Genomic DNA, 26,406 nt, shown 5'->3' on the forward strand with positions numbered 1-26,406 from the left:
AGAGAGCCATTTTGAGTCTGCCACAGACAATAGTGTTCCCCTCTCATACAGGGTGAAGTAGAGAAGCATGGTAGGCTAAGCTTTTGTTTTTTGCGGCTAATGCTGCCAATGGCTTTTGTTTGAGCACATGCCACTGTTGGCCATTGTTCATCTTTGCACTTTAGTCTGCATCCTTATTGTTTTATTTGACCTGATTTAAATGTATTTTTTTATATTCAAATGACTTGACCATGCACAAATTAAGTGATCTGCTGCTGTTCCTAGAGACCTTGAGATACTGGTAAAACAGTGTAAATATATATATTCTATGCACTGCATGTGTTTGTGTATTTAAATGCAGCTTTGTAATATCATTGTCTTCTCTTTTAGCTGTGATGCTGTTGATGTCCCCCCTGCCCTCGCATTGATTGTACTGTGCTATAATTCACTGCAAATCAAAGTAGGTTTTATTGTTTGTTCTTTTAATAATGATTTGAATGCAGTGTTTGTGTACTACAGTACGACTAGGGCTGGCAACTAATGTATTTTTATGTTTCCTTAAAGAGACCAGTCCAGCCACAGTTTTCCACTGTCATTTTACCCTTTTGTTTTGTTTATTTGAATTCTCAAGTTAGTTTACAGTAAGGGCATGATTTGAATTGTTTTCTTACTGGCATGTTTTAATAGTTTTCTCTCCATTTCTGTTACAGTGTAACCTTGTTAACACTAGCATGTCTGAAGTCAAATCAGACACAAGTAGCATGTGCTTAAATTCATATTTAGAAAATGTTTCAGATGTAAAACAATTCTGAGATGATGGACAAAATTACCTCTCAGACATGCTAGTGTTAAAGGCCGGGTCCACCCCGCTGCACACATCACTTTCCTCTCCTGTTGGGACTGCACTGTGGGACCTTTGGGTTTTATTGGTGTGTATTTGTTAACCCCCTGCACTGCATGTTTTGTATTTATTTTATTGTTGTATTGCACGATTTGTTTTTCGTGCTAGGCCTGTCCCCTTTCTTTCCCCAAATGTATTTGAGCTAATTATATACTTGTCACTTTATTATCTTATCTGCCTCACTGACGTATTGCCCTAACCTTTTAATATATACTGTGTAGTTATATATAAATAAAGTTGTTACATTTTCCACAAATGCCTCTCGTACATTGTTCCTGTTAAAGGGGAAGTTGGTCAAAGTTTACACTCTAGGGCAGGGTTCCCCAATTAATTTTCCTCGAGGGCCATATTTTGACTAGGGTACCAGGCTGGGGGCCGAGTCCGCACGCGTGAGGTCGAGGTCTTGCCCTGAAAATTCATTTTCAGGGCAGGACAGTTTGACATGCATAGGCTACTGACCCCCATTTAATGCCATTTATATCTGGGACCCCCCTCAAAAAAAAAGAAAAAAAATGTTTTTTTTTTTGTTTTTTTTAATTCTTCCGCGGGCCGCCAGGGGGCGCTCCGCGGGCCGCAAATGGCCCGCGGGCCGCCTATTGGGGAACCCTGCTCTAGGGGTTCCTCCTGCCCCCTCAACAAGCGGGAGGTGGCGTAGTCAGGATATTAGTACCAATTTGTTCGCTTGTACAATTAAAATGTGTCATTTATTTATGTCAACATTGTGCATTATCTATGTCAGGGTTGGGCAACTTTGATGATGGAGAGGGCCACTATATTTTCAGTCACTCCAGGGGGTCACAATGCATATACTGTCAAAAATAGCAGTCTACAAGCTCAAAATGTGTTGTGCTTTGACGCGTTTTGAGCTTGTAGATTGGCTATTTTTTAATTGGAAAACTGAATTATGTTTTAGCTATTTGTGAATTTATTATTATTATTATTATTTATTATTATTATTATTTTCCCAAATGGATTCATATGGTATGTTACCTTAATAACTTAATTACAAATTCATTGGACATGAAAGAAGGCAATAACATTTTAATACTAGTCATTAAGTTATAGACTGAAGTTGCCCGTTTGGAATTAAAGCTGAATGATATATCAGTATTTTGATTAAGCCCATATCTGGGAATGCCCATATATGGACATATTGTAGTCATAAATCCATATGACATCAGACATCTATGCATGTCAGACGTCAGTCATCTACATATGTATGTAGCAATACAGCCCATATATGGAGATACCATATATGGAGATAGAGGCATCAGTAATTAATTGTAGGACTCCCCTTTATGCCCATATATGGAGATCCCTGATGCCATCAATATCAAGTCCATGTCATCAATATTAAGCCCATATCTGGAAATGCCCATATATGGACCTATTGTAGTCATCAATCCAGATGACCTAATCAAACACTCAAGGTTGCCTCTCGCCCCAGGGCGTTTTACTAGTTAGTAATTACACTTGTTGCAAGGTCCCCATTAATCACATTAATTCAAATGAGGTCCCCATCAACCATGTTAACCAGATTTTTCACAAGTCCCCATATGGCATGGTCCAGCAATTACTTCATCAATTCTGATATTTAAAGTCGTGTATAAGCTTACAAAGCCATAGTTGTTATACCTGATTTTTTTCATAGCTGTATAACCTTTAGAAAGGGTGGTCCCCACGAGGGATGAAAAAAATGTTGGTCCCCACAAACCACAAAAACCAGTGTGTGTGTGTGTGTGTGTGTGTGTGTGTGTGTGTGTGTGTGTGTGTGTGTGTGTGTGTGTGTGTGTGTGTGTGTGTGTGTGTGTGTGTGTGTGTGTGTGTGTGTGTGTGTGTGTGTGTGTGTGTGCGTGCGTGCGTGCGTGCGTGCGTGCGTGCGTGCGTGCGTGCGTGCGTGCGTGCGTGCGTGCGTGCGTGCGTGCGTGCGTGCGTGCGTGCGTGCGTGCGTGCGTGCGTGCGTGCGTGCGTGCGTGCGTGCGTGCGTGCGTGCGTGCGTGCGTGCGTATACAGAGTAATCCGTTGCTGTCGGGTGGAAACCTCATACAGTATGTACCGTATGTCCAAAACTGTTACTTTAAAAGAAAAACACGTCTCAATGCAATGCGTTTTGTAGATCGGCTATTTTTGCTAACTTTGTGTCTGTGTGACACTATAGAGTAGTATGTTGAAGTAGGGCATTAATTTACCAAAGAAAAACAACATACAAAAAATATGGAGATGTGACCTTTTTGACCGACAGCAACTACAGTGTATATACTGTATAGTGTATGTATATGCACACTGTGTATCCACACATATAGTGACTGGTAGATGTATGGGAACCGTGAGGTTCCTAGTTCGATCCCAGGCTCCCCCAGAGTATCCAAGTGTCCTTGAGCAAGACTCTGAACCCCTAATTGCTCCCGGTGTGCAGGTTAGTGCCTTGCATGGTGTGTGAATGGGTGAATGTAATGCACAATCTATGTAAAGCGCCTTGGATAATGTTGCTATATAAATGCACCATTTGCACACACACACACACACACACACACACACACACACACACACACACACACACACACACACACACACACACACACACACACACACACACACACACACACACACACACACACACACACACACACACACACACACACACACACACACACACACACACACACACACACACACACACCAATATAAAGTGATGACTTTATATTGTGGGGGAGTAGTGTTGTGATAAATGTCATCATGTATGTAATGTATGTATGTGTTCCAGGGATGGGGGATGGAGGTATGGAGGTATTGTTGGACTTAAACCTCCAGAGATGCGGCGCAGGGCTGTGTGACATTAGATAGGATTGTGTGGCTTTACTTGTCTCTCTCCAGATGGGTAGATATTCGTCCTGCTGGATATCCAGCATGATCTCCAGGCCGTTTCCCATCCCGCCCTGCTTGCTCTTCCTGGACGTGCTCTTGTTGCCGTTGAACGTGTAGCATTTCCCATAGCGGGTGTAGACCTGCGTGGGCGAGAGAGAGAGAGAGAGAGAGTTAGATTTCCATCAAGGGAGGAAGAAGAGAGGGGACGGGGGACGGGGCACGTCGTCGGCATGATGAAAACATGACAATGTCCATCATTCCCGTGCCGTGAGGGGTATCGTATATTCGCCCAGCGACGGTGAAATGAAGCTGGAGATACCAGAGCGGAAAATAAACAACACAGGCCACGGCTGAGCTGTGGCTTGTAACTGTAAACTCAGAGCTTTTTCATTCCATATCTGTTCCCCCAAAACCTCCACGTCCATCTAGGATGATGGATTCTTTTAAGGGGGGGGGGGGGATTGCATGCATGCACGGCACGCCAAATGCGGGAATGTCTCCCCTCCGCTATGCCCTTTTAGATCGATTTGGATAGAAACACAGTTTGTTGTCAGAAAGGAGCAGTGATGGAAGAAGCACTTTTTTTACTCAAGTAAAAGTACCAATACTGAAATGTAGAAATACAATACAATTGCTGTTAAATAGTCTATAAAGCCAAAACATTTCACTTGAATAATGTTGATAAAACCGCATCGGAATCAACAGTGCAGAGCAAAACTTTGGTGTGTGTGTGTGTGTTGTGTGTGTGTGTGTGTGTGTGTGTGTGTGTGTGTGTGTGTGTGTGTGTGTGTGTGTGTGTGTGTGTGTGTGTGTATGTGTGTGTGTGTGTGTGTGTGTGTGTGTGTGTGTGTGTGAGAGAGAGAGATACACAGAGTTATTTAATGAAAATCAAGATGTAATGCACGCACGTAGGCTATACGCTATCAAAAACATTTCGCCCTGTGTAGCCTGGCTATTCCTGTGGGTGGCGTGCACGCAGAGAGAGAGAGAGAGAGAGAGAGAGAGAGGCGTCCTGTGTCAGTTGTGCGCTTGTATCACGGCATCCTGCACGTGCGTGAGATGTCAAAATGAATTGGAATAAAACACAAATGATGTAGCCTATATGTACCGGGTCTGGATCACATCTTGGTGAACTCTTGCAGTGTGTGATGCCTAGTCGGCTATCAAGCGTTTAGTGTGAAAGCCACACAGATATAATGACAGTCGATTTAAAAAAGGACTCCTGTGGTGTGAAATACATAATGATCTGATGACTCGCTGACAACTTTAAAACTCCTACAGTCTGTAGGGGTCATATCAGAAGGCATGAAAGCATCTTTAATCTTCTTTTCAAAAAGAAAAACACGAGGCATCACATCAGCACATATCAGAGAGGCCGCATCTCAAGGAGACACATAATCTCTGTGTTTATGTCCCTGATCTGAACGGGGGGGGGGGGGGGGGGGCCGGGGGGCAGGTGACAACAGTCTAATACATAAATTCAGCCATACCACCAGTAATGGAAGCATCAAAGAAGAGGAAATCATGTGGCAAGAAAGTTCAGCTGGGCCACAGATGACAGTGAAATGACAACGGAGTCAAAACGATTTGTCCGTGTGAATATTAAAAAAAAAAAAATTGTTGACCTACAAGCTTGTAAATTGGCAATTTTTGGCCAAGAGATTTGGTGTAGAAAGTGATGTTGTATACTGTAACTCAAGTCTGGTTCTCTAGCAGATTTACAGGGATCCGATGATAATTCCGACATTAGTGCGACATGCGGGAACAACGGTCGGACTACCGCTCGAACATGCACTGCTCCCGTGCTTGCGGTTATGGTTAGGTTAGTGTTTGAGTTAGGCTGTCGGTATAATGACTGTCGGACCAATAGTAGTGTCGGAACTAAAGCCTGTACCCGATTTACAAGCCAGCCAGCAAGTCTCTATTCTGACGTGTCGCAACAAGATGTGAGCTTGTAGATTGCCAATTTTCGCTTTTCAACGCCACTGTGGTTTACGTGTCAAATCGTCGATATAGAGGTGGGTAAAAAAAACCTGCTCCTTGATTCACCTAAATGAGCGAGATCAAGTCGGTTCAGGTTCTACAGTATATGTTGGTTTCGATATGTTTTCAGTTAACCACGGGGAACTTTTAGCCAACGTTAGCCATCACATTGTGAGCAATGTGATGTGAGATTGGGAGACTAAATGGGCCCGAGTGTGTTTTGGGGCGAGCGTTCCAGTTACCACGAGAGGCCCCAGCTTGTTCCTCTTAATGAGTACTGTGATGTCTAAAAAAGGGATGGTCGGGGGGGGTGGGTGTGCGAGATGGAGCGAGCTCTCATTTGCGGAGCGCGGGTTGCTGTGTGTTCTAATCTGATAGAGTTTCAGGATAAATCAAAGCTGCGGTCGTGGTGCCATCATCATGGTGCAAGCGGCCCCACATGGGCTATTGTGTGCAACAGCAGCCCTGCTGTTTCACAATATCCACAACAGTAATTACGGACAGAAACAAGTGGGGCCTGCATGCCCGCCCCAAGCCTTCATTGTTGTTTACCCAGGGAAGATGTATTTCCAGGAATGTCTACCGGACATCGAGGCCTTTGATCAGTGTGTGTGTGTGTGTGTGTGTGTGTGTGTGTGTCTCGCTCTGAATCCCTGACGTGTTTGGTCCCAATTGTCACTGAATGTTCTCACTTTATTCTTTATTATATTCTCACTTTCGGGTGGAAAGCTTTTGTGTGTCCAAAACTAGTGAAAGTATCGGTTTTGCAGTATAAGGTTACAAAGCTCATCGCAACACATAGTGAGCTTGTAGATCTGTTATTTTCGCTATCTTTGTGCGACACTTTTAAGTAGAGCATGCATTAATTTACGAAACATATATTCTAAATGACTGCTATAAAGTGTGCATGGTGTGCATTCATATTAATGTTTAGGCTAATTTCAGACCTACTTGAACACTTAGTAAACTTGATCTTTCACTCTGTACTTTCCCTCCCCACCAAGCCTCTTGGCCAGAAATATCAACTATTTTGGTTAAAGTTCTCCTCAGAATAGGAATTATATATATATATATATATATATATATATATATATATATATATATATATATATTCTATCACACGAAGATTTGGTGGCCCCCTGTAGTAACTTTGAGGACGGACGGGTTATTATGAATTCCACCAACGTTATGGGATAGACCCACCTTACCTATTATGTCTGATTGGCTCCCTAGTTTTACTGAGATTATGTTTAGGGTTAGGTTTAGGGTTAAGGTTTGCAGGCCCAAATAAGCAACTACACTTTAGAAACAAGCCCAAAAAACGGAAACCCGCATGCGCAATTACCAATATTTACAAGCCACATTTCAGAAAAACGTCTCTTATAATAAGCATGGCAACACTTGTTGGAAGTGATTAATTAATATGTACATGTATATTGTCCACAGATTGGTTGTGTGCAGAAGTCAGAACGTCCTATGACTGCCAGTGGCCACATTAGGAGGGGGTGCTGTGTTCTGTATCCATAAATGAACTCTTATTACCTAGTCCTAGCCTGACACTAGCCTGACACACTTGTTTCACTTCATTATTCAGACTGAAAGCCCTGCATGGCAGCAGTTTTTGGGATGAGCGTTGCCAAAGCGGCAGTCTTCGGCGATTGGTTCACACCAACCAATCAAAATAGTAGCAAAGCAGATGACGTCGTTGTCAATGTGGCTAACCCGGTTGCTAACCAAACAAACGAGCACTACTAGCATATAAACAAACACGGTAAAATATGTCGGATGATGATGTTTCTAAAACCTGTCGTTTCTGTAAAGATTTAATAGCCAGATCGATACAGTCGCAAGTTACCACAGTGGGGGCAGCCATGCATGTTTGTTGTTTGATGTCATCGAGTTGAAACGACGCTGATGGCCAATCAGCTGCTGTATCAGACTTTCAACCGAATCTAACACCGTCACCATGCAGGACATGTTTTTTCATGGGCGTGGCTAGCGATTCAGAGCTGGAGCCACCGAGCCAGACTAGTATATAGGCCTATACGTCATGCTCTTCATTTTACGTTAAGTGCGTGCACGCATGCATGCACATGCATGCGTGCACGTGAATGCAACTAAACCTATAACCTTTGTGTGACACTCTTGCATCAAGTAGGGCATTCATTTACGAAAGGAAATCATAAAATGCTGAAATATGGAGATAGGTTTCTATTATACCCCACAGCAACAACATTCAAGTTGAACTGTAGACAATGTTGAATATTTGGATAATTAGTTTGAACAGATGCAGTCACATCTCAGCCAAGAGTCTCTCACACTGCACTTTGAAGGGTAAAAGTATAAGTCTGAGTAATACTGTCAACCACTTTAAATATTTTCACTGTACTTGATTAAGTAGCCGACACACTGATTAGATTAGATGTGTTTATGGAGAGTGAGTTGTCTGTTGCATGTCTGTGCGTGTGGAAATTACAGTAATCATATTTAAAGTCAAATTAAATTATGTTGAAGCATTTTAGAGCTCTGGCGCGAACAACGATCTCAGCCCAGTTCTAAAAATGTCGCTACACTGAGCTTATCGTCTCCGTCGGGTGGAAACCTCATATGTCAAATTGTTAACTTTTCAGGATTCAAATTCAAAAAGTGGCAGATTGACAAGCTCAAAACGTGTCGCTTTACGTCACGTTTCGAGGATATGGACCTTCTACTTTTGATGCTTTTGTGTGACGCCGAAGTATGATCAAGAAGGGCGTTCATTTACTAAAATACGCAAAAGGTTACAATGTGGTGATAAGAGGTTTCTGCCTGACAGCAACGTTAAACGTTTTGATGAGAGAAACTAAGCACTTAAACCCTGTACACCGCATGCAGCGGTTCACAAAGTGGTCCTTTGATGGGGTTTCCAGTGCTCCACAGCTAGATTGGTTGATATAGCCTATCATCAAAATTGGTTTGAACACTTTAACTCCATTTTATAATTAAGCTATTAGAAAATAGTAATCTACAACATATCAAAAAAATTGCAGAGTTTATAGATCTGCTATTTTCTTTTTAAGTTTGTATCAAATCTGGAATCATTTTGAACATTTTAAACACCTTCCCTGGCAGAGACACTCAATTTGGGTGTCCTTGACATGAAAAGGTTTGAGAACCACTGATGTATACTTACTAAACTAAGAGGGGTTAGCTCTTGCTTTCACTTTTTGTATTCCCTCTAGGGGTAGGCAACCTTTAAGATCGATCACACTAAAATCATTTTTGACCAAAGATATATTAAGAATCTGTCTGGAGTTGCAAAATATAGTAGTTTAATTTTTTCCACTTGCTCTGGAAAGGTCTTTCAATATATTACTTTTTTGTTATTTACCAACTTCTCAATGCAGATCAAGCATTTCAGTCAGCCAGCAGCATTGATGGTGACAGCAAACAAATATGTCCAATGTTCACGCATTATTAAATTCTGTATTTTGCTTCAAGACGTTTATTTGTATTTTTATTTGGTGCAGTAGGCTACACTATTTTTTATTAGATTAAGAATACGTTTAGGCCTACAGCGATGATACATTTAAATGAATAATTATTAATTTCCGTTATTCTTTTGCCAAAGCAATAGGGAGCCATTTAAAGCAGTATAGTTACTTGTCACAGACCCCCAAATGAATATGGCTTGAGGCATCTTAGTATTTGTCTGGCTTCTCTTTTTGGTGGACTGCATGGCCCATGGGTTGCATCTGGGGGAGTTAAGCTGCCTACCTATCATCGATTCACCCACCCTCTCCCTTCATTGACACACTTAAGCCCTCTGCAGACAAACATATCTGATCCTCCAGGCTAACGGAGAGGAGGAGGCAAAGGAGGAGTATTCAACTTTGTTAAACAATCACAAGAACCCCCCTCCTCCTCAAATAAGCAACATATAAAAACAAGACCCAAAGAAGAGACAAAAAACTAAATCTGTAAAATGAAGGACAATATGGTGTGAAATTGTGAATGAACACTGTTATGACTTATTCCTGGACCTTTTCCGTTAGATGTGTCTGAAAATCTTGTAAATCTATGGAAATATCCATAGATTTAAAGGTCTGACAGAAGTGTCCGTAGAATAACGAGCAATGTCATGTCCTGGCAGCAAATTAATAACCTCACAATGTGACACTTTGACACAATGCGTGCAGCCTATTTTCAGAAAACGAAAAATGGCAATTGTCTCCACCAGCCAAAGGCATGGGGAGAGTATGTTTTGCACTGTGTGTGTGTGTGTGTGTGTGTGTGTGTGTGTGTGTGTGTGTGTGTGTGTGTGTGTGTGTGCAGCTAATCTCCGGCACCGTTGGCCCGGTCGATGCCAAACTGTGCACACACACTCCCTGGATGCCAACGACGAACCTCTGCCCACAACAGCCTGTTATAGGGCCACCATGAGGCCGATCTTTGCAAAACACATTTCTGTACATTACTCGTACACATTTTAACCATACATCACGCAAATCGGTATACACTATTTCCATAGTCATGTGATCAACACAGATCTGTCCGCTTTCCCATATTCCAATCCCGATTGGCTAAGATTTCCTTCCAAAGTTTGCAGGATGCACGCACATTCCCACTAGGCAGAGGAAATGCCACTTAAAATGGCACTTAAAAACTTTCAACTCAGCCTCATGGTGGCACTATAACAGGCCAATTCATGTTTTCACCTATAACTACATCAATCTGTGTACAACGTTGTATGCACATTACTAAACATTATGAACCAGACGGCAGATTATTGCAAAAATAAATAAGAGTTTATAAATAAGAGTTTATATTACTCCAAACATCACAAATGCTATTATATTCTAGTTTGGGGATATTTTTGAAACATGTAAACAACACAAATCTTGTATGGGGCCATTAGGGGTGCATGCACAAAATATTTTCAGATGGGGGGTCTGATGTGGACAGATACAAATTAATTTGAGAGAGAACCATTTAAACAATATTCAGAAGCAAGCCCAAATAAGCAACTACACTTTAAACAAGCCCAAAAAAACACCCAACTATACCAATATTTACAAGCTACTTTACAGAAAAGTCCAAAGTTGCTTATAATAAGCGGACATGACAATAACAATATACTGCCTGCGTAGCTTACTAGCTTGCCTGGGTTTTCTGCACTAAACACTTTGGGGCTCTTGTCTTGAGAGGACGCCAAGGTGTTCTCAAATGATATCCTGCGAGACCCCGGCAAATATTTCCCATCATCTTCGCCCAAGAAAATGGTTGTTGGCAGCATGCTCCTCTTCATTTTTCAGTCTCAGAGCCTCTTTCTGCACCAACCCCTTCCTCCAAGGCACCTACCCCCACAATCTCTCTCTGAAAGGGCTGCATCTGCGACGTGATTGATGGAGCATTTTTTTCTTGTTAACTTCTTGCGCCAAATTTAGCAAAAAAGGTAACAGGACTGACTTTGGCAATTCCCGAGCAGAGACTTAGTTGGCACTGCTGTTTGACTATCTAAACGGCAACAGCATGGCAGTTACAAAGCCAATGAACGGAGGAGGTATTGCATTCCTATAGGAGTAACTTGAGAGCCATTCAAGAGTTAATCACTTTGGCGCTTTAGTTGTTTCGTGTTCTTTTTCATTCATTTCAAGTTACAGGAACAAAGCTAGAGCATTCAGACTCTATGATAATAATTAATAAATTCACTAAAATGGACTTTACTACTCAGCATCATTGTATTGGTTCCAAGGGCATTGCGACTATAAAATAAGAGGGTGGGATCTAAATAGCAACCATCACAGCACCACTGGAGCATTAACATCAATCTTTCACCCATAACAATGACACACTTTGGAAAGATGCCTGCAGTCTGCAGCTCATTTGCATCTTTCTCACCCATTATGATTTAATTGGGTTTAATCGCAAGCATTTAAGAGTCTTTTGGTGTGTGTCCCCAGTCCCCCCCTGCCAAGTATTTTATTTTCAGTCCCCCTCTCTCCATTTAAATACATTTAGAGACACAGGCACTTGCCATAATTCATAACCCCTGAAACACTGGCTATGATATCCATCTGACACTTACTGTACTCCCATGCCACTTTGATATCCATCTGACACTTACAGTACTCCCATGCCACTTTAGCTGTCGTTTTAACCACTTTCAAGCTAAATGCTGAATGTTAAATGTTCAAAATAGCTCAATGTGTCACATCACTGTTCTATTTTCGCTACTCGTAATGCAACAAATTATGGGCTTAAAGTGGTTAACCACTTGAATCTTGGCGTCTCTAATCTGGGGGAGTCGGGGAGACATTTGGCTCGCTAGGCCGTGTTGTGCCAGGTAGCACCAGGTAAGCCTGGCATGGCCACTGGCACACTGCCTAACCTGAGGCGTTGTGAACTTCACAAACAAAATGTAATGCCTCAACTCTACAGTTGCAAATAAGTGCTTGTTGCCATAGTGGTGGGTACCAAGTTCAAATGATAATTATTTTGCAGGGTCTCCAGTTCAAAAAGTATTTTGAGGGGGGTCGCGACCTGAAAAGTTTGAGAACGCTTCACAGAGTGCATCATGAGAAAGCAAATCACGAGTATAGCAGGGAGGATGTTTTGTTAATTTAAACAGGGCGGCAGCACTATTCCACCCTCTACTGATTGGCAGCTCAGAGCCATTACAAGGCTGTCTTATGCAGGTTTAAGGTTGAGACAGGATGTTCCATGATTTAATGGCTTCATTACAGCCCTCCGGCAGAAAGCACTGATTGAGGGATTGAATATTTACATGATTTCAGATCCCCCCCTTCTCTCTCTCTCTCGCTCTCTCTCCAGGGCATAATGTGACAGCTCTGCCAGGTGAAAAGCACAGGCTGCTGGGGTAGATTTACTAAGTGATTTGCATCACATGCATCATCATGGTGATACAATGAAGTAATGTAAGGATGTGAATGTCAACATGTGCAGCGCTGCACTGAGACGACACATCACGTCACTGTCGGGCAGAAAACGTATTGTATCTCCATATTTCATCTTTTTTGTGTTTTTGATTTTCTTTTCAATTATTTTTCCAGAACTCAATTGCCCTAATTATTACTTCATCGTATGACAGTAAGAGTCAGGAAAAAGTAGCCAATCAACAAGCTCACAATGCGTCACACTGTGACGTGTTGTTTTGAAAAATCATAGGGTTGGTAACTACTGAATCCATTGGAACACGAGTTTCCACATAATGTGACATTCAGACATAATAACACTGCACTCTGACTATTCTTTGAGAGACACATGCGGTGTCCGAATCCGCCATTGCTTCATGGGGTGAAAAACAAAACAGCTTACCATTGGAATTGCATTTATGGTTACATTTTATGGATTTATTTAGAAAATGGCACTGGCAAATATTCAAAACTTTCGACGATTCTGCCAATAATCCTATTCTTTGAGACACACAGTTTTTTGGGGACAAACAAAAAATCACACGTTGATCCCCTTCCCCTATTCGCTCATTCTAGGATATGACGTATGTGTAGTCAAATACAAACTTGTTTCCATCGTGGTCCTATTCATCAAGACATTTAAATACATACAGTACAATGCTCTTTTATGGCGGTTTTGATTTGGTATAGGGGGTGGGCACAGGGAGTAGTTTCGCTCAGAACGAGTTATTCCGGTTGCCATAATTGTTCTATAGCTCTCAATGTGGCTAGATAGGTACACTACATAAGGAGGCACTAGACGTACTAACATGACAGACAGTTCTAGACTCAGGACGTGAACTGAACACACTACAACGGATTTAAGGATAGAACATGGGTCGGGCAATGCATGCTAGATAAGTAAGTAAGCAAAGGCACACTATTTGGAGAAAGTTACTCAACTGAGCGGATTGGATCTATATAAACACACAGAGTGGGTGACAGTGAAGAAGACAGATTATGATCTCCTATACCGTTTCTGACAGAAGTTAACATTTATCAGTATCTTGTTTGTGGAATGAGCTTTTGCACTCTTGATGTAGCCTGATTATCCGACTGTAGCTTTCTTGAAGCTTCAGTCTGACATTGTCTCCTGTCTGAGCGATTTCAAGGGGGAGGGGATTAGAATTTCCCTCAACCAGTAGCCATTGGTGTTGTTTTTCCCTCCTTCCTCTGTGTGTTGCGCTGTGTGATGACGCTGAAAACGGGACTCGGCGCTGATTGGTTGTTCATTAGACCCACCCCCACCACCGATTCTCATTGGATAATACATTTTTGTACCGAAGAAATTATAGGTTCACAGTGCAACACCAGACCAAGAGACGGAGTCCACTCAGAGAGTGGGCGGGGTCTTTGGGCTGGATCCAGGCTATTCTTGATGACTAACAACCGTCGATCTATGGATTGTCATAATCGTTTTGTGGTGGGCTTCGTTGGTGATCTCCAGATGCACATATACGTAGTAAATGAGGAGTACACAGTACAGTCAAGCAGAGATAATAACAAAACCGTTTTATATTATTATTGTTATTATTATTATTAGTAGTAGTAGTAGTATTATTGTCACTAAGTGACAAGCCATACGACGTCTCTTTGATATATCCGACATCTGATCCACACACACACACACACACACACACACACACACACACACACACACACACACACACACACACACACACACACACACACACACACACACACACACACACACACACACACACACACACACACACACACACACACACACACACACACACACAGCAGATCAGAATGTGAGGCAACAGGAGCTGTGCACCATTAATCTTCAGTCTCTGAACTGTGCACCTGGGACGCATGCTTGTCTGATAGGATGCTGAACACATTGCATTTATAGTGCTTACTAATTCCTCACTTCATTAAACTACTGACTGGGTTGTACTGTACCGTATGTATGTGTATCTCCCCCCAAAAAGATAAGATTCAGAGCAGAACTGTACCTGTTTACCTCACTCTGTGTCCAGTACCCCCACATTTTATATATATATATATATATATATATATATATATATATATGGCACTTACACATATGTAGATTTGTAGCTGGAGATTCACTGCAGTGCCAATTGCACTGCAGATGACCCAGATGACCCAGACCCAGATGTTTCCTTCTGGCTCTGTCCGGTACGGGAAATCCAACCTGGGAACTGTTCGGCAACAAGCGTGCTCCTCTAACCATTAGGACACCGATCGCTGCCCCCAAAATTCAATAATACAAGTCACCCACACAACCATGCACACAACGGTCATCATCATTTATGACCTCCGCTATGACAAGTGACCTTTGAGCACAGCGACACGGAGGACCTCTAAGACTAACTGACTGCAAAACAACAACACACAGATCCAACGCACACGGACAACCAGATACAAATACTCAAAAAATAGTACTTAAATTACAGTACAGTAGTAAATGTACTTGGTTATACTGTCCACGACCACCACTGCTGCTATCACAGGTACACTCCTCATATCAGCTGTCAATGGTATCCAGGGTAACCTCCCTGGGATGTCTCAGCGCTATGAGAGACACAGACAACATCCTCTATAGTCCCCACCGGGTACTGTGGCCTCGGACAGCACAATGTAGATTAGAAGCTCCTTGTTACATTCATACAACATACAGTATACAGTACATGTGTAAGCTGCATGGCTGGCTTTTTTCGCCCTAGGTCATCTAATACCTTAGAGAACTGCGGATAGTTTTTTGTCACACAAAACCACGTGTACACATTCATTATCCGCCCATTATCCAACCGCATTAATTATATCATCCTATTAATATTAAAGGACCACTTCACCACTTTTCAACCTATCTTCATATAATATGTCCTCACCAATAATCCTGATAAAATGGCACAATTCTTTTCTACTCAGTCTGTGTCTCATAGGAGGGCTGTGGGCAGTTCAGAAACCTGTTCACCAGTGACGTCATCGATGGGAAATCCAAGCTAATAGAAACTGCAGGCTTTCCATTCCTGAAAAACTTTAAAAGGAAAAACTTAAAAAAATCTTAACTTAAAAAAAAACTTAACTTAAAAAATAACTTAACTTAAAAAAAATCTTAAAAAACACAAAAAAAAGAGAACTTAAACAAAACCTTAAAAAATTACGTAATTTATTCTAATTGTTGTTTTTGCAATTTACGAGCTGCGTTCGCTTCCCGCGTTCGCGCGTCTTACTTGTATATACCATATCCATGGTAACAAACCGTCCGCTCTGTCTTCATTCACGCTCTCACATCCCAACGTCTTTTCATAATGCATATCCAGCTGTCGTCGGCAGGCTTAAGAACTTACATCACTCGCTATCCCACGCCAAACTTGTATTCCTCCTGTCACGGTGCAACCCGTGCCCTATATATATATATACATACCTGTACATATGCATCAAACTGCTTTCTACTGTATAACATGCAAGGACTAATGTTTTAAACTAGTGTGTTGAAAACCGTATGTTCACGGATTTGTTAGTTGTCTCATCTGCACTACTGGTGGAAATTCCCTTGATTAGGAATGGGCCAAGTGCTGTGCAGATATGGGGTGTTTCTTATGCTTTGAGTAGCTAATCATTGAGTTTTCATTCTGATTTATACTTGTTTAATGGTAACACATTATTGAGAATGTTTAGGTTACTTATATGCAAGGGCTTATTTATGGGAGCATTTATTAGTGAAGTATTTGAGAAGAAATTTGCTAATTGAGTCTGTGCCCAGTGGTAAGACTAAGATCCACTCCTATTTAAAGGAGGCTGCAGGGACAGGCTAGTTAGAAGTGGGCAATGACACAGGTAACATCCCTGAGGGAGAGCTACAGGGCTTTGTGTGATCACGGTACAGCCTGAAGAGAGTTCTTATCCGGTTGGGTTTTGTTCAGTAGTCTTAATTTCTTTTTGTCCTTTTTCCAGTATTATTATTGCTATTTTCCTGTTTTCGCACTGTTGAATCTGTACTGGACTTTAGTGGAGGCGTTTTGGGGAAAAATAAAGACCCTTAAACTGCATTTCTGACTGTTCATGGAGCCTTGGCTGTTCGGGCAACTTTACACCAATTATTTTTACTTAGTTTTAATCTCTCTCTCACTGCCTGTTGTTTTGAACGTTAAGGACACCAGCCAACGTGTATAGGAGGCAAATGTGCACCCCATTCGACTGGTATCATGTATTATGATGAAATACTAAATAAAAAATACTACTACACGCCGATATTTTGTGCGTTTTAAATGCTATAATAGGCCTATACTGTAGATAGATTCCATTCATTTATTTCCCGCATTATTTCACGCAGTTTATCCAATATTATTTAATAATATATTGAATTTACCCAAATCTACCCTAATCTGAAGTTACCCGCGGCAACCGTGGCTAAATCCGTCATCCGCAGGTCTCATTATAGGGTGAGATGGCTCAGGGTAGAGGACAGAATACAGCAACACAATGGGCCTGGTCTTCAAGATACTCAAGGGACCATGTGCCCGTGTACCTGTCTGACTACTTCAGAAGAGTGAGTAACGCCCACGAGCACAGCACCATGAGGGTAGCAAAGAACGGTAAGCATGAACTATATTTTCATAGCCTCAGATCAGATCTGCCCTTGACGTTGAGGAGAAGCTTCCTATAGGCCTCCTGGAGAGCATCATGTGGGCTCCTGAGTGATCCCCATTTGGCAGCTCCAGTGTCCACATGCCAAACATCTGGGACAAGTGGCACCCAGCCACTGGGCTAATAGCCCAGGCCCCACCACCATATATCTGGCCTGCATGGGCTTCGTCTCTCTCTCTCTCTCTCTCTCTCTCTCTCTGATGTGCTGACAGCGATCACTCACCCTTAATAAGACACTTGATCTATATTGCAGACAGTGAATCACAGCATCAGTTGGTCTGCCTTTTCATTCCAGATGCATTTGTTATAATGCAACAGTTAATCGAAATAATAAATGTAATCAATACATAAATCAATAAATTAATAATCCATCCCTATTTTTTTTTGCATGCCATTATACATTGGTGAAACGTTTCAAAAATTCAAACGATTCCAAATAAAAATAGTGAAAATAGCCAATCTACAAACTCACATGTTTCAAATAGAAGAGTGGTTAAAGTGGTTAAACTGAATTTTGTGCTACCGCTATATTAACTCCTACCTAGCTGGGGACCCCCTGGAACCCTCTCAAGGACCCCTGGGGGTCCCAGGAACCCCACTTTGAGAACCACTGGTATAAATAAAAGCTTTGGCCAGGGAACTATGACGTGGGCTTTGTCATTTTGGCTTCTGGGCAGGATTGATTTCGAGAGAGGGAGGGAGGGAGGGGGGAGACAGGGAAAGAGAGAGAGAGAGAGAGAGAGAGAGAGAGAGAGAGAGAGAGAGAGAGAGAGCTTAGGAAATGAAACCCTGTGTTAATGATTAGTGATGCGAGCCACTGTTGTGCAGCAAAGTATGAAATAGCTTAAGTGGTTAATCGATTTGTTCATATAAATGTATATTAAACATAAATAAATATTTATTAAAAACAGTGCTTCTGCATTAAAAAAAAGTAATTGATAGCATAATCCCTGCAATACTTGCAGCCATACACTCTTTTATTTTGTTGGACCCAGTGATTGACTGGGTTGTAGATCTGCTACTTTTGATGCTTTTGAGTTTGAATTCTGAAAAGTAACAGTTGGTCTTTTGGACAGTATGAGCGTTCCACCTGACAGAGACGATTTGTGTTAGCTCCCAGGACTAATTCTTCATGTAACTAAAGCCTAGAAGAGACAACCACCACCACTGCAAGATAAATGAGAGTGTGTGTGTGTGTGTGTGTGTGTGTGTGTGTGTGTGTGTGTGTGTGTGTGTGTGTGTGTGTGTGTGTGTGTGTGTGTGTGTGTGTGTGTGTGTGTGTACACACACACATGCGTGCGTGCGGGTTATAAGTTTAATATACAGTAGGCCTACTGTAATGAGCTGAGGCATCGTCTGCCTTCAATCTAAAGTTCTTTAACCTGTGCTAAAATGGTAAAAGGCAAGCCGGCTTATTTACTTGGATGATTTATGTAGCGTGGGGAAGAAGCATTATGGCATCCTATAGTCATGAATGTTGTCAAAATATTAAATATGATTTAATTCGGTGCGCTCTCTCCAACGCAGGTATGGGGTTGGCTGATTATGTTGCACCTATTGCACCACCTGGTGAATCAAACAAGGGTTGCATTACATGCAACAGCAGGGCAATGTTAGACTTCTGAGATTCTTCATGCTATGTTTATGAATTGAATACATATAGCTCCACAATGGAAAGTCCCCAGGACTTCTTTGTGTTATCCTTTTAGTGGTGAGGATGGTTGTAGTCGCACTTGGTTGCACTTTGGTTGTAGTATATATTTAAATGTAATACTATCTGTATCTTGTGATAATGTAGTATGTCTGTTCTTGTTTATGTAAGTTTTACTGTGTGTACTGTGTTTTTTTTATCATCTGCTCTAAAATAAATTGCCCAGTTTGGGACATACAAATAAACTTGACCTTGAAGCTCAAATGTCTGACTGTACCTCATGCTGTTTACAGTTCTGTCTAATAAAGTATTCAATCAAGAAAAATGGAGATGGTGGGAATAACCATGGTTCAATTTGTACAGGGTTAGTGATTTTATTAGATTAAAATAAGTGTTAAATTGCAGATCAAACACAGAGTAGTCTCGCGTTGCCAGACTGTTGCATCTCGCAATATTCAAATGCTTCTGTCATACGAGAGAACGGAAGCTCTGATCATGAGTAAAATATAAAGCGGAAGTGAAGCCTCCTCCCCACTTCCTTCAGTTTCCTAATATAAATCATCTAAGCATATATAGGCCTATACATAGTGTAGCTTGCTGCTTAGCAGAAATGGAAATAGAAAAATAAGCTTTTTTTAAATATATTTTTTTGAACGGAAATGACAGATAACAGATTACTCGGATTTCAGGAGGTGTAGTTCCAGACTCTATGTAGCATTCGGAGATTGTGGAATAGTTGTCTGATTTGGACCCCCATCCCAGCTAATCCTACTCTAGAATAACTGTGTTGTTACTAGATAATGCGGTATATAGCAGTTCACTTCACAAACGGCAGCAGTAGATTGTGTGCGACGTGTGTCTCAGTTCTCGGATGACTTGACACAAAATGACAAGCGAGCGTGGGGCTTATACTTATTCGTACCACTCTCATATATACCGGGGGGAGTGGGGGACAGCATATCTATAGAGATGATTCATGTCACCGTGATAGCAGATTGTTGCTGTCGGCCAGACACCTCCTATCTCCTGTTTCTTTTTTATTTTCTTTTTTTCACACATTAACGACTTGATCAAACTACATCATCCCACAAAAGCATCAAAAATAGCAGGTCCACAAGCTCGAAACGAAAGACGTCGCTTCACGTCGCTTTGCGTCGCTTAACCGTTTTGGACATAATGAGGTTTCCACCCGACAGAGACGAGATAGTGCTTCTCTTCTCTGCTTATGTTGTTATCAAGCTTAAAGCACATTTATTTTTCCAAACTGTTATATCATTTCCCCAGAGTTTCCTGGGAAAGAGAAACAAACAAACAGACAGACAGAGGTATGGTGTCTCAGTCATAATGCATTCTTTATGCATTCTCAGTTAATATGCAATTGCGGACACCCGTCTGAAAATATGTTTAGCCAGGGACACCGGCTTTTTGGTGATTTAGAGAGAGAGAGAGAGAGAGAGAGAGAGAGAGAGACACACACACACACAGAGAGACAGACAAAGATAGAAAGAAAGACAGACATAAGAGAGAGAGAGAGAGAGGGGGGGGGGGGGGACATAGACAGAGACACAGAGAGACAGAAAGACAGGCCGAGAGAGAGAGAGAGAGAGAGAGAGAGAGGGGGGGGGGGGGACAGAGACAGAGACAGAGAGAGACAGAAAGACAGGCAGAGAGAGAGAGAGAGAGAGAGAGAGAGAGAGAGAGAGAGAGAGAGAGAGAGAGAGAGATTGAGAGCTTGGGTGTTAATGACAGAGGTACCTTAATTAAAGCAGAATCTCTAAATGGCTGGAGCAAAACAAAGTGGACAGTTAGACAAATGCCCTACCTAGACGGGGCTATTGGTAGTTGCAGAGCCATCTCGCTCTCTCTCCCTCTCTCACCAAACAGAATAAATGATCACAACACTAGTGAGCAAATATGAAGGCCGATCAGGAAACACATTGTGTGCATGCCTGATGATAAGGGCTATATATATCCCCCTCCCCCTCCTCCCCTCCCTCCCTTGTTATTGGGCAGAAACCTTGTATCTAGGGATGCACCGATATGGAAATTATTGGCCGATACAAATGTTTAAAATATCAATTTAGCCGATAGCCGATACCGTTACCGATATATGTTTATTAAATAAACTTTATTTAGTTTGTATTTCCCCCTTTTGTGCCAGAGAAAGTATACATCTTCAATAAAATAAATAAATGTTCAGAATCTACAGCATGGTTGACTACAGAGATAACCAACACCCCCCCTCCCTATTAGCCCTATTGTGGTGGAAGAAGTAATCAGATATCATTGTTATTGGGCAGAAACCTTCATGTTTGAAAAATGCACAAACACAAGGTTGCAATGCAACCTGTCTTGAACTTCGGCTGTTTTTGAAGAGCCGTAGTAGTAGGGATTAAGTGGATAATGCATTATTTGTAATAATAATCTAAATTGGCAAAGTAACTACTACTGTAGTAACTAAAGATGTCAACATAACTGAAATGGAGTAAAAAGTACAGTATTTGCCTCTTGAGATGTAGTGGAGGAGAGCTGAGGTATTGAAAAATGGACACTCAAGTAAAGAAAATGTACTGAAGTACAGTATACTTGAGTAAATGTACTTAGTTACTTTGTCACCACTGTGTTATGATTGTGCTTATCTCACCATTCCTTGGCCCGCAACTGTTGGCCTGGAAATAACAACTGGAGATAGCAAACCTAAATGCCCCCGAGGCAAAAGCCATACAGTATGTCAGCTGTCTAAAAGAATCCAGTGTACTTGACACTTTGAGATGTGTAAAAATGTAAAGTGTAATGTACAAATCAAATGTATTGTAGTTTACGCAGGAAAATCCAAGAAAGCAGGTTGATTGATTTTTAACGATTACAACATCAAACATGATTGCCCAATAAGGCCAGGTGAAAGCTTTGTTTTTTCATAACGACATTTGGTTCACTGTTAGACCTGAATTCATGGAATAAATCAAAATAAAATGTCAAGACTGAAAATGTAATGAAGACATCATGACATTTCTGAGACCATTCATGCTAGTTTGATCACTTCAAATGTACAATCTACAAGCTCACATGTTGTGAGCTTGTAGATCTGCTATTTCCGTGTGCAGCATGCCTTCACAGAAGACACGCTGGATTCTATGAAATCCAAATAAATCAGTTGTGGCCACTGAGAACTTTAATCCATGTAAAGTTGTACTGACTTACAACTCTGTATGCTCACATTGCAAACTTTTATTTTTGGCAAATAGTCCCCCCAGAATTCACATATATTGGTATTGTGTCCTTATTGTCAATTACTTGCAGTTCGCTGCTTTAGCAGACAGTTTGAGAGTCCAATGAATAGTTTAGTTTTATCTGAAGCACCTTTTAATACTTTTCATTCGTTCAATATTTGTCAACACACAGACATAATGGGTGTTCAATAGCATTGATTTATGAAAAATACTCAAAGGGCCCTATTTTGAGTGTCTTAAAGGACCACTTCACCACTTTTCAACCTATCTTCATATAGTAGGTCCTCACTAATAATCATGAAAAAATGGCGCAATTTTTTTCTACTCGGTCTGTGTCTCATAGGAGGGCTGTGGGCAGTTCAGAAACCGTCTTCCAGTGACATCATCGATGGGGAATACAAGCTAATAAAAACTGCAGGCTTTCTAGTCCTGAAAAGTTGCAATGCAAAAATGGAAGCCATCGTTCTCACGATAATGAAAATCTAAACCTTTTTGTAAAAAAATCTTGTTTAAAAAATAATCTGCCTAATGATGATGTCACTGGAAGACGGTTTCTAAACTGCCCACAGCCCTCCTATGAGACACAGACTGAGTAGAAAAGAATCGTGCCATTTTATCATGATTATTAGTGAGGACCTATTATATGAAGATAGGTTGAAAAGTGGTGAAGTGGTCCTTTAAGTAGCAGGTCTTATGACTTAACTTAAGACCGGGAGGCGTGGCCAATGCTGTTTGGCTATTTTGAGTGGCCAAATCGCATCAGTCACAACTACATGTCTTAATTTAAGTCATAACACCTGGTACTTACGTAAGATGTGCAAAATATGCCCCAAAAACTAAAAAACCTAAAAAATGTAGTTGTTTCTGCCGGACAGCAACGATAGGCTATAGGCAAGACAACACACATAAAGCCCTATGAACAAAGGTTAAATTAATCTCTATTACAAGTGAAGACTGATTTAATCAGTCTTCACTTCAGAGGCAGGTCTCTAATGGAGACTCTGCAGTGATAAGAATTAATTATCTTCATTATGACTGTATAGCTGCTAATTAGAAAAACTGCATCTGTATGAACCAGCGTGGTTACATTAGCACTGGAAATGCTGTGGTGTTCTTCAGTGGTGGAAAGTAATGGAGTACTTTTACTTGAACACTGTAGCCTACTTATTGCGAACGCAGTGATTGCGAACGCAGTGAGCACTAACTATAGAAGATGGCTTAAACTGTCTATCTGTCTGTATGTGTGTGTGTGTCACGCTGTAACACCACCGGCCTGCCACCAGAGGGCGCAACTGTATCACACACACACACACACACACACACACACACACACACACACACACACACACACACACACACACACACACACACACACACACACACACACACACACACACAACTTAACTTGAAAAAAAAACTTAAAAAGAAAAAACTTGAAAAAAGTACGTAATTTATTCTAATTGTTGTTATTGTAATTTACGAGCTGCGTTCGCTTCCCGCATTCACGCGTCTTACTTGTAGGTAATGTTACTTCTTGCTCCCCATCGACTCCACATCTATGTGCTGTTGAGTGAGTGCTCTGTGCCCGTCAGCGGAGGGTTCCAGTTCACTCCACAGCACCTCTCAGCACACCTGTCTCCCGATGCCAATCTCACCACCTGAACGGCGTCTGCAATCAACTCCAGAGGCTACAAAACAAAAGCCATGCCTGCCTGCTGCTCGGCACCAGTTCCTCACCAGTCCACGTTTGGTAAAGTTAGACAGCCAGACTTAGGTTCTCCGTGTTTAGAGCTAGCCAGTTAAACGTCACGCCGTTACTGTGCATTGTATTCTCGTTGTGTGAACCTGCCACCGACTCTGCTTCTCCTCTCCTCTACAGTTATATATATATATATACAATCTCACAGCGCATTGCGATGTGACGTGTTGTCGGTTTGTAGATCAGCTAGGTCACTGTTATTGGTATGTTTTGAATATTTCTGGAATATCTTTCAAATTAAATACAGAAATGCATTGATGTTAAAAAGAAAATGTACGTTGTAATGTATACTTTTGAATATTTGTATTTATTTATTACATTTTTTAATATGCCTGTCAGTTACAAGTTTGACAGGTTGTGGTTCACCGCCCACCCCCTGCCACACACACCCGCATGCACGCACATGCACACGTGTGCACACACGCACATAACATTGCGTTGTTTGTGCGTCATGCGAGAGAGCCTTTCCATCCAGTACTTTGGGTGGTATTCAGAAAAAGAACAAGTCCATTAGGAGCATGGGAAAGGTACTGTATAGCATAGTGTCGCTGTCTGGAGGAAACCTCCTATCTCCATATGTGTTTTTTTTTCATGTATGAATTAATTAAATCGATTAAATCAAGTGCCTGCATTATACATATTGAACAAATTAAAGCGTATTAACGAGATCCATTGGAACACATACAGGTTCTTTTTTTTCCATTTCCTGAGAAGTAACGGTTTCGGACATACCAGGTTTCCACCAGACAGTGATGATAGAAAGGACAACATCAAACGAGGACAACTATCAGGAACACACAGGAAGGGAAGAGTTGCTTCTTTTATTGTTTTCTCTTTTTTATTTTGAATATTAAAGAATGTTTTTATTTGTTGTAGAACCTTTCAATGAGCTGGCAATTCAAAAGAACACAAAACGTATTAAAGTTAAGAGAATAGGAAATAATAAGAATAAGCACCAAGTAAAACAGACAAAGAGAATTAAAATTACAGGGCAGAATAAAAAATAAACCTTGTTTGTACTATATCGTCGACTGTCGGGCAGAAACCTTGTATCTCCACAATCCAACTTACAAATGAATGCCTTACTACTTCATCATACAAGAGTGTCGCAAAAGTGTGAAATCTACAAGCTCACAAGGGCGTCACGACTCACAAGAAAACAATGTTGGACAGTAAGCTATAAACACCCCCCCCCCCAAAAAAAATAATAATAATGAGAACCACTGGTCTAGAGCGAGGTCTAGAACAGACTGCACTGCACTGATGGAATCATTGGATAATCAGACATGAGCCTTAGGGTCTAACACTCATACACGTACAACAGCACGGTACATGATAAATACGTTTGTGGAAATTCCAGTACTTTGAAGTACATATTTGCCAAACAACTTTCAATTGTAGTGGAGTATGTGGAGTCATAATTCACCAGGAGTATCTATATTTTGACTGTCCACCACTTTCAACACCTTCTCATCTTGTCTTTTTCACATTTAACTCCAGTGTTGTGGTCACACCATTGCAAAAATCCTTCCATTTCAGACTTAAAAATGATAGAGTGTGAGGGTGTTATCAATCAGGGCACACCCAATATGCTGTTGTATGCTCCATAGTACCGCACCAAACACCCAATATGCTGTTGTATGCTCCATAGTACCGCACCAAACACCCAATATGCTGTTGTATGCTCCATAGTACCGCACCAAACACCCAATATGCTGTTGTATGCTCCATAGTACCGCACCAAACACCCAATATGTTGTTGTATGCTCCATAGTACCACACCAAACACCCAATATGTTGTATGCTCCATAGTACCGCACCAAACACCCAATATGTTGTTGTATGCTCCATAGTACCACACCAAACACCCAATATGTTGTATGCTCCATAGTACCGCACCAAACACCCAATATGTTGTTGTATGCTCCATAGTACCGCACCAAACACCCAATATGTTGTTGTATGCTCCATAGTACCGCACCAAACACCCAATATGTTGTTGTATGCTCCATAGTACCACACCAAACACCCAATATGTTGTATGCTCCATTAATTAGGCCTCACTCACTCACATATACAAAACATGTGTCTTATGATTGTCCAAACACCCACATTGTTGTATGCTCCATACCGCACCAAACCAGGCACAAACACTGTTCAGGGGTCCACCATGAGAATAGGGCCACATCAGGGGCACCAGGGAGCCACAATCGCACCGTTGCGTCAATCCGTACCAAACTTGGCACAAACACTGTTCAGAGGTCGATCAGCCATGAGAACAGTCATACCAGGGGCCTTGTGTGCCCCCAAGTGACCCCAAGGGGCCATTGAATAAATAGGTTATTATCTACATACACTGTATATTCTTCACTGCAGTTACATTTACCCTTTTACCAAGTCAAACCTGTTGTCGAGACTCTATTCGCCATTCACTGTTTCTGTTTACA

At 41.5% G+C, this 26,406-nt stretch overlaps 1 protein-coding gene across 1 annotated transcript in view; it reads right to left on the bottom strand.

Moving 5' to 3' along the window:
- The window catches only part of asic4a (acid-sensing (proton-gated) ion channel family member 4a), a gene marked incomplete at its 3' end in the record, with an annotated part of 343,382 nt that overhangs the window by 25,060 nt on the left and 291,916 nt on the right, over positions 1-26,406 (bottom strand). The window contains exon 6 of the mRNA XM_079517753.1: positions 3,741-3,885. Coding sequence (XP_079373879.1) covers positions 3,741-3,885 — 145 coding nt within the window. The remainder of the gene's footprint in view (positions 1-3,740; positions 3,886-26,406) is intronic.

Source organism: Electrona antarctica (assembly GCF_951216825.1).
Source record: "Electrona antarctica genome assembly, chromosome: 13".
Lineage (NCBI taxonomy): Eukaryota > Metazoa > Chordata > Actinopteri > Myctophiformes > Myctophidae > Electrona > Electrona antarctica.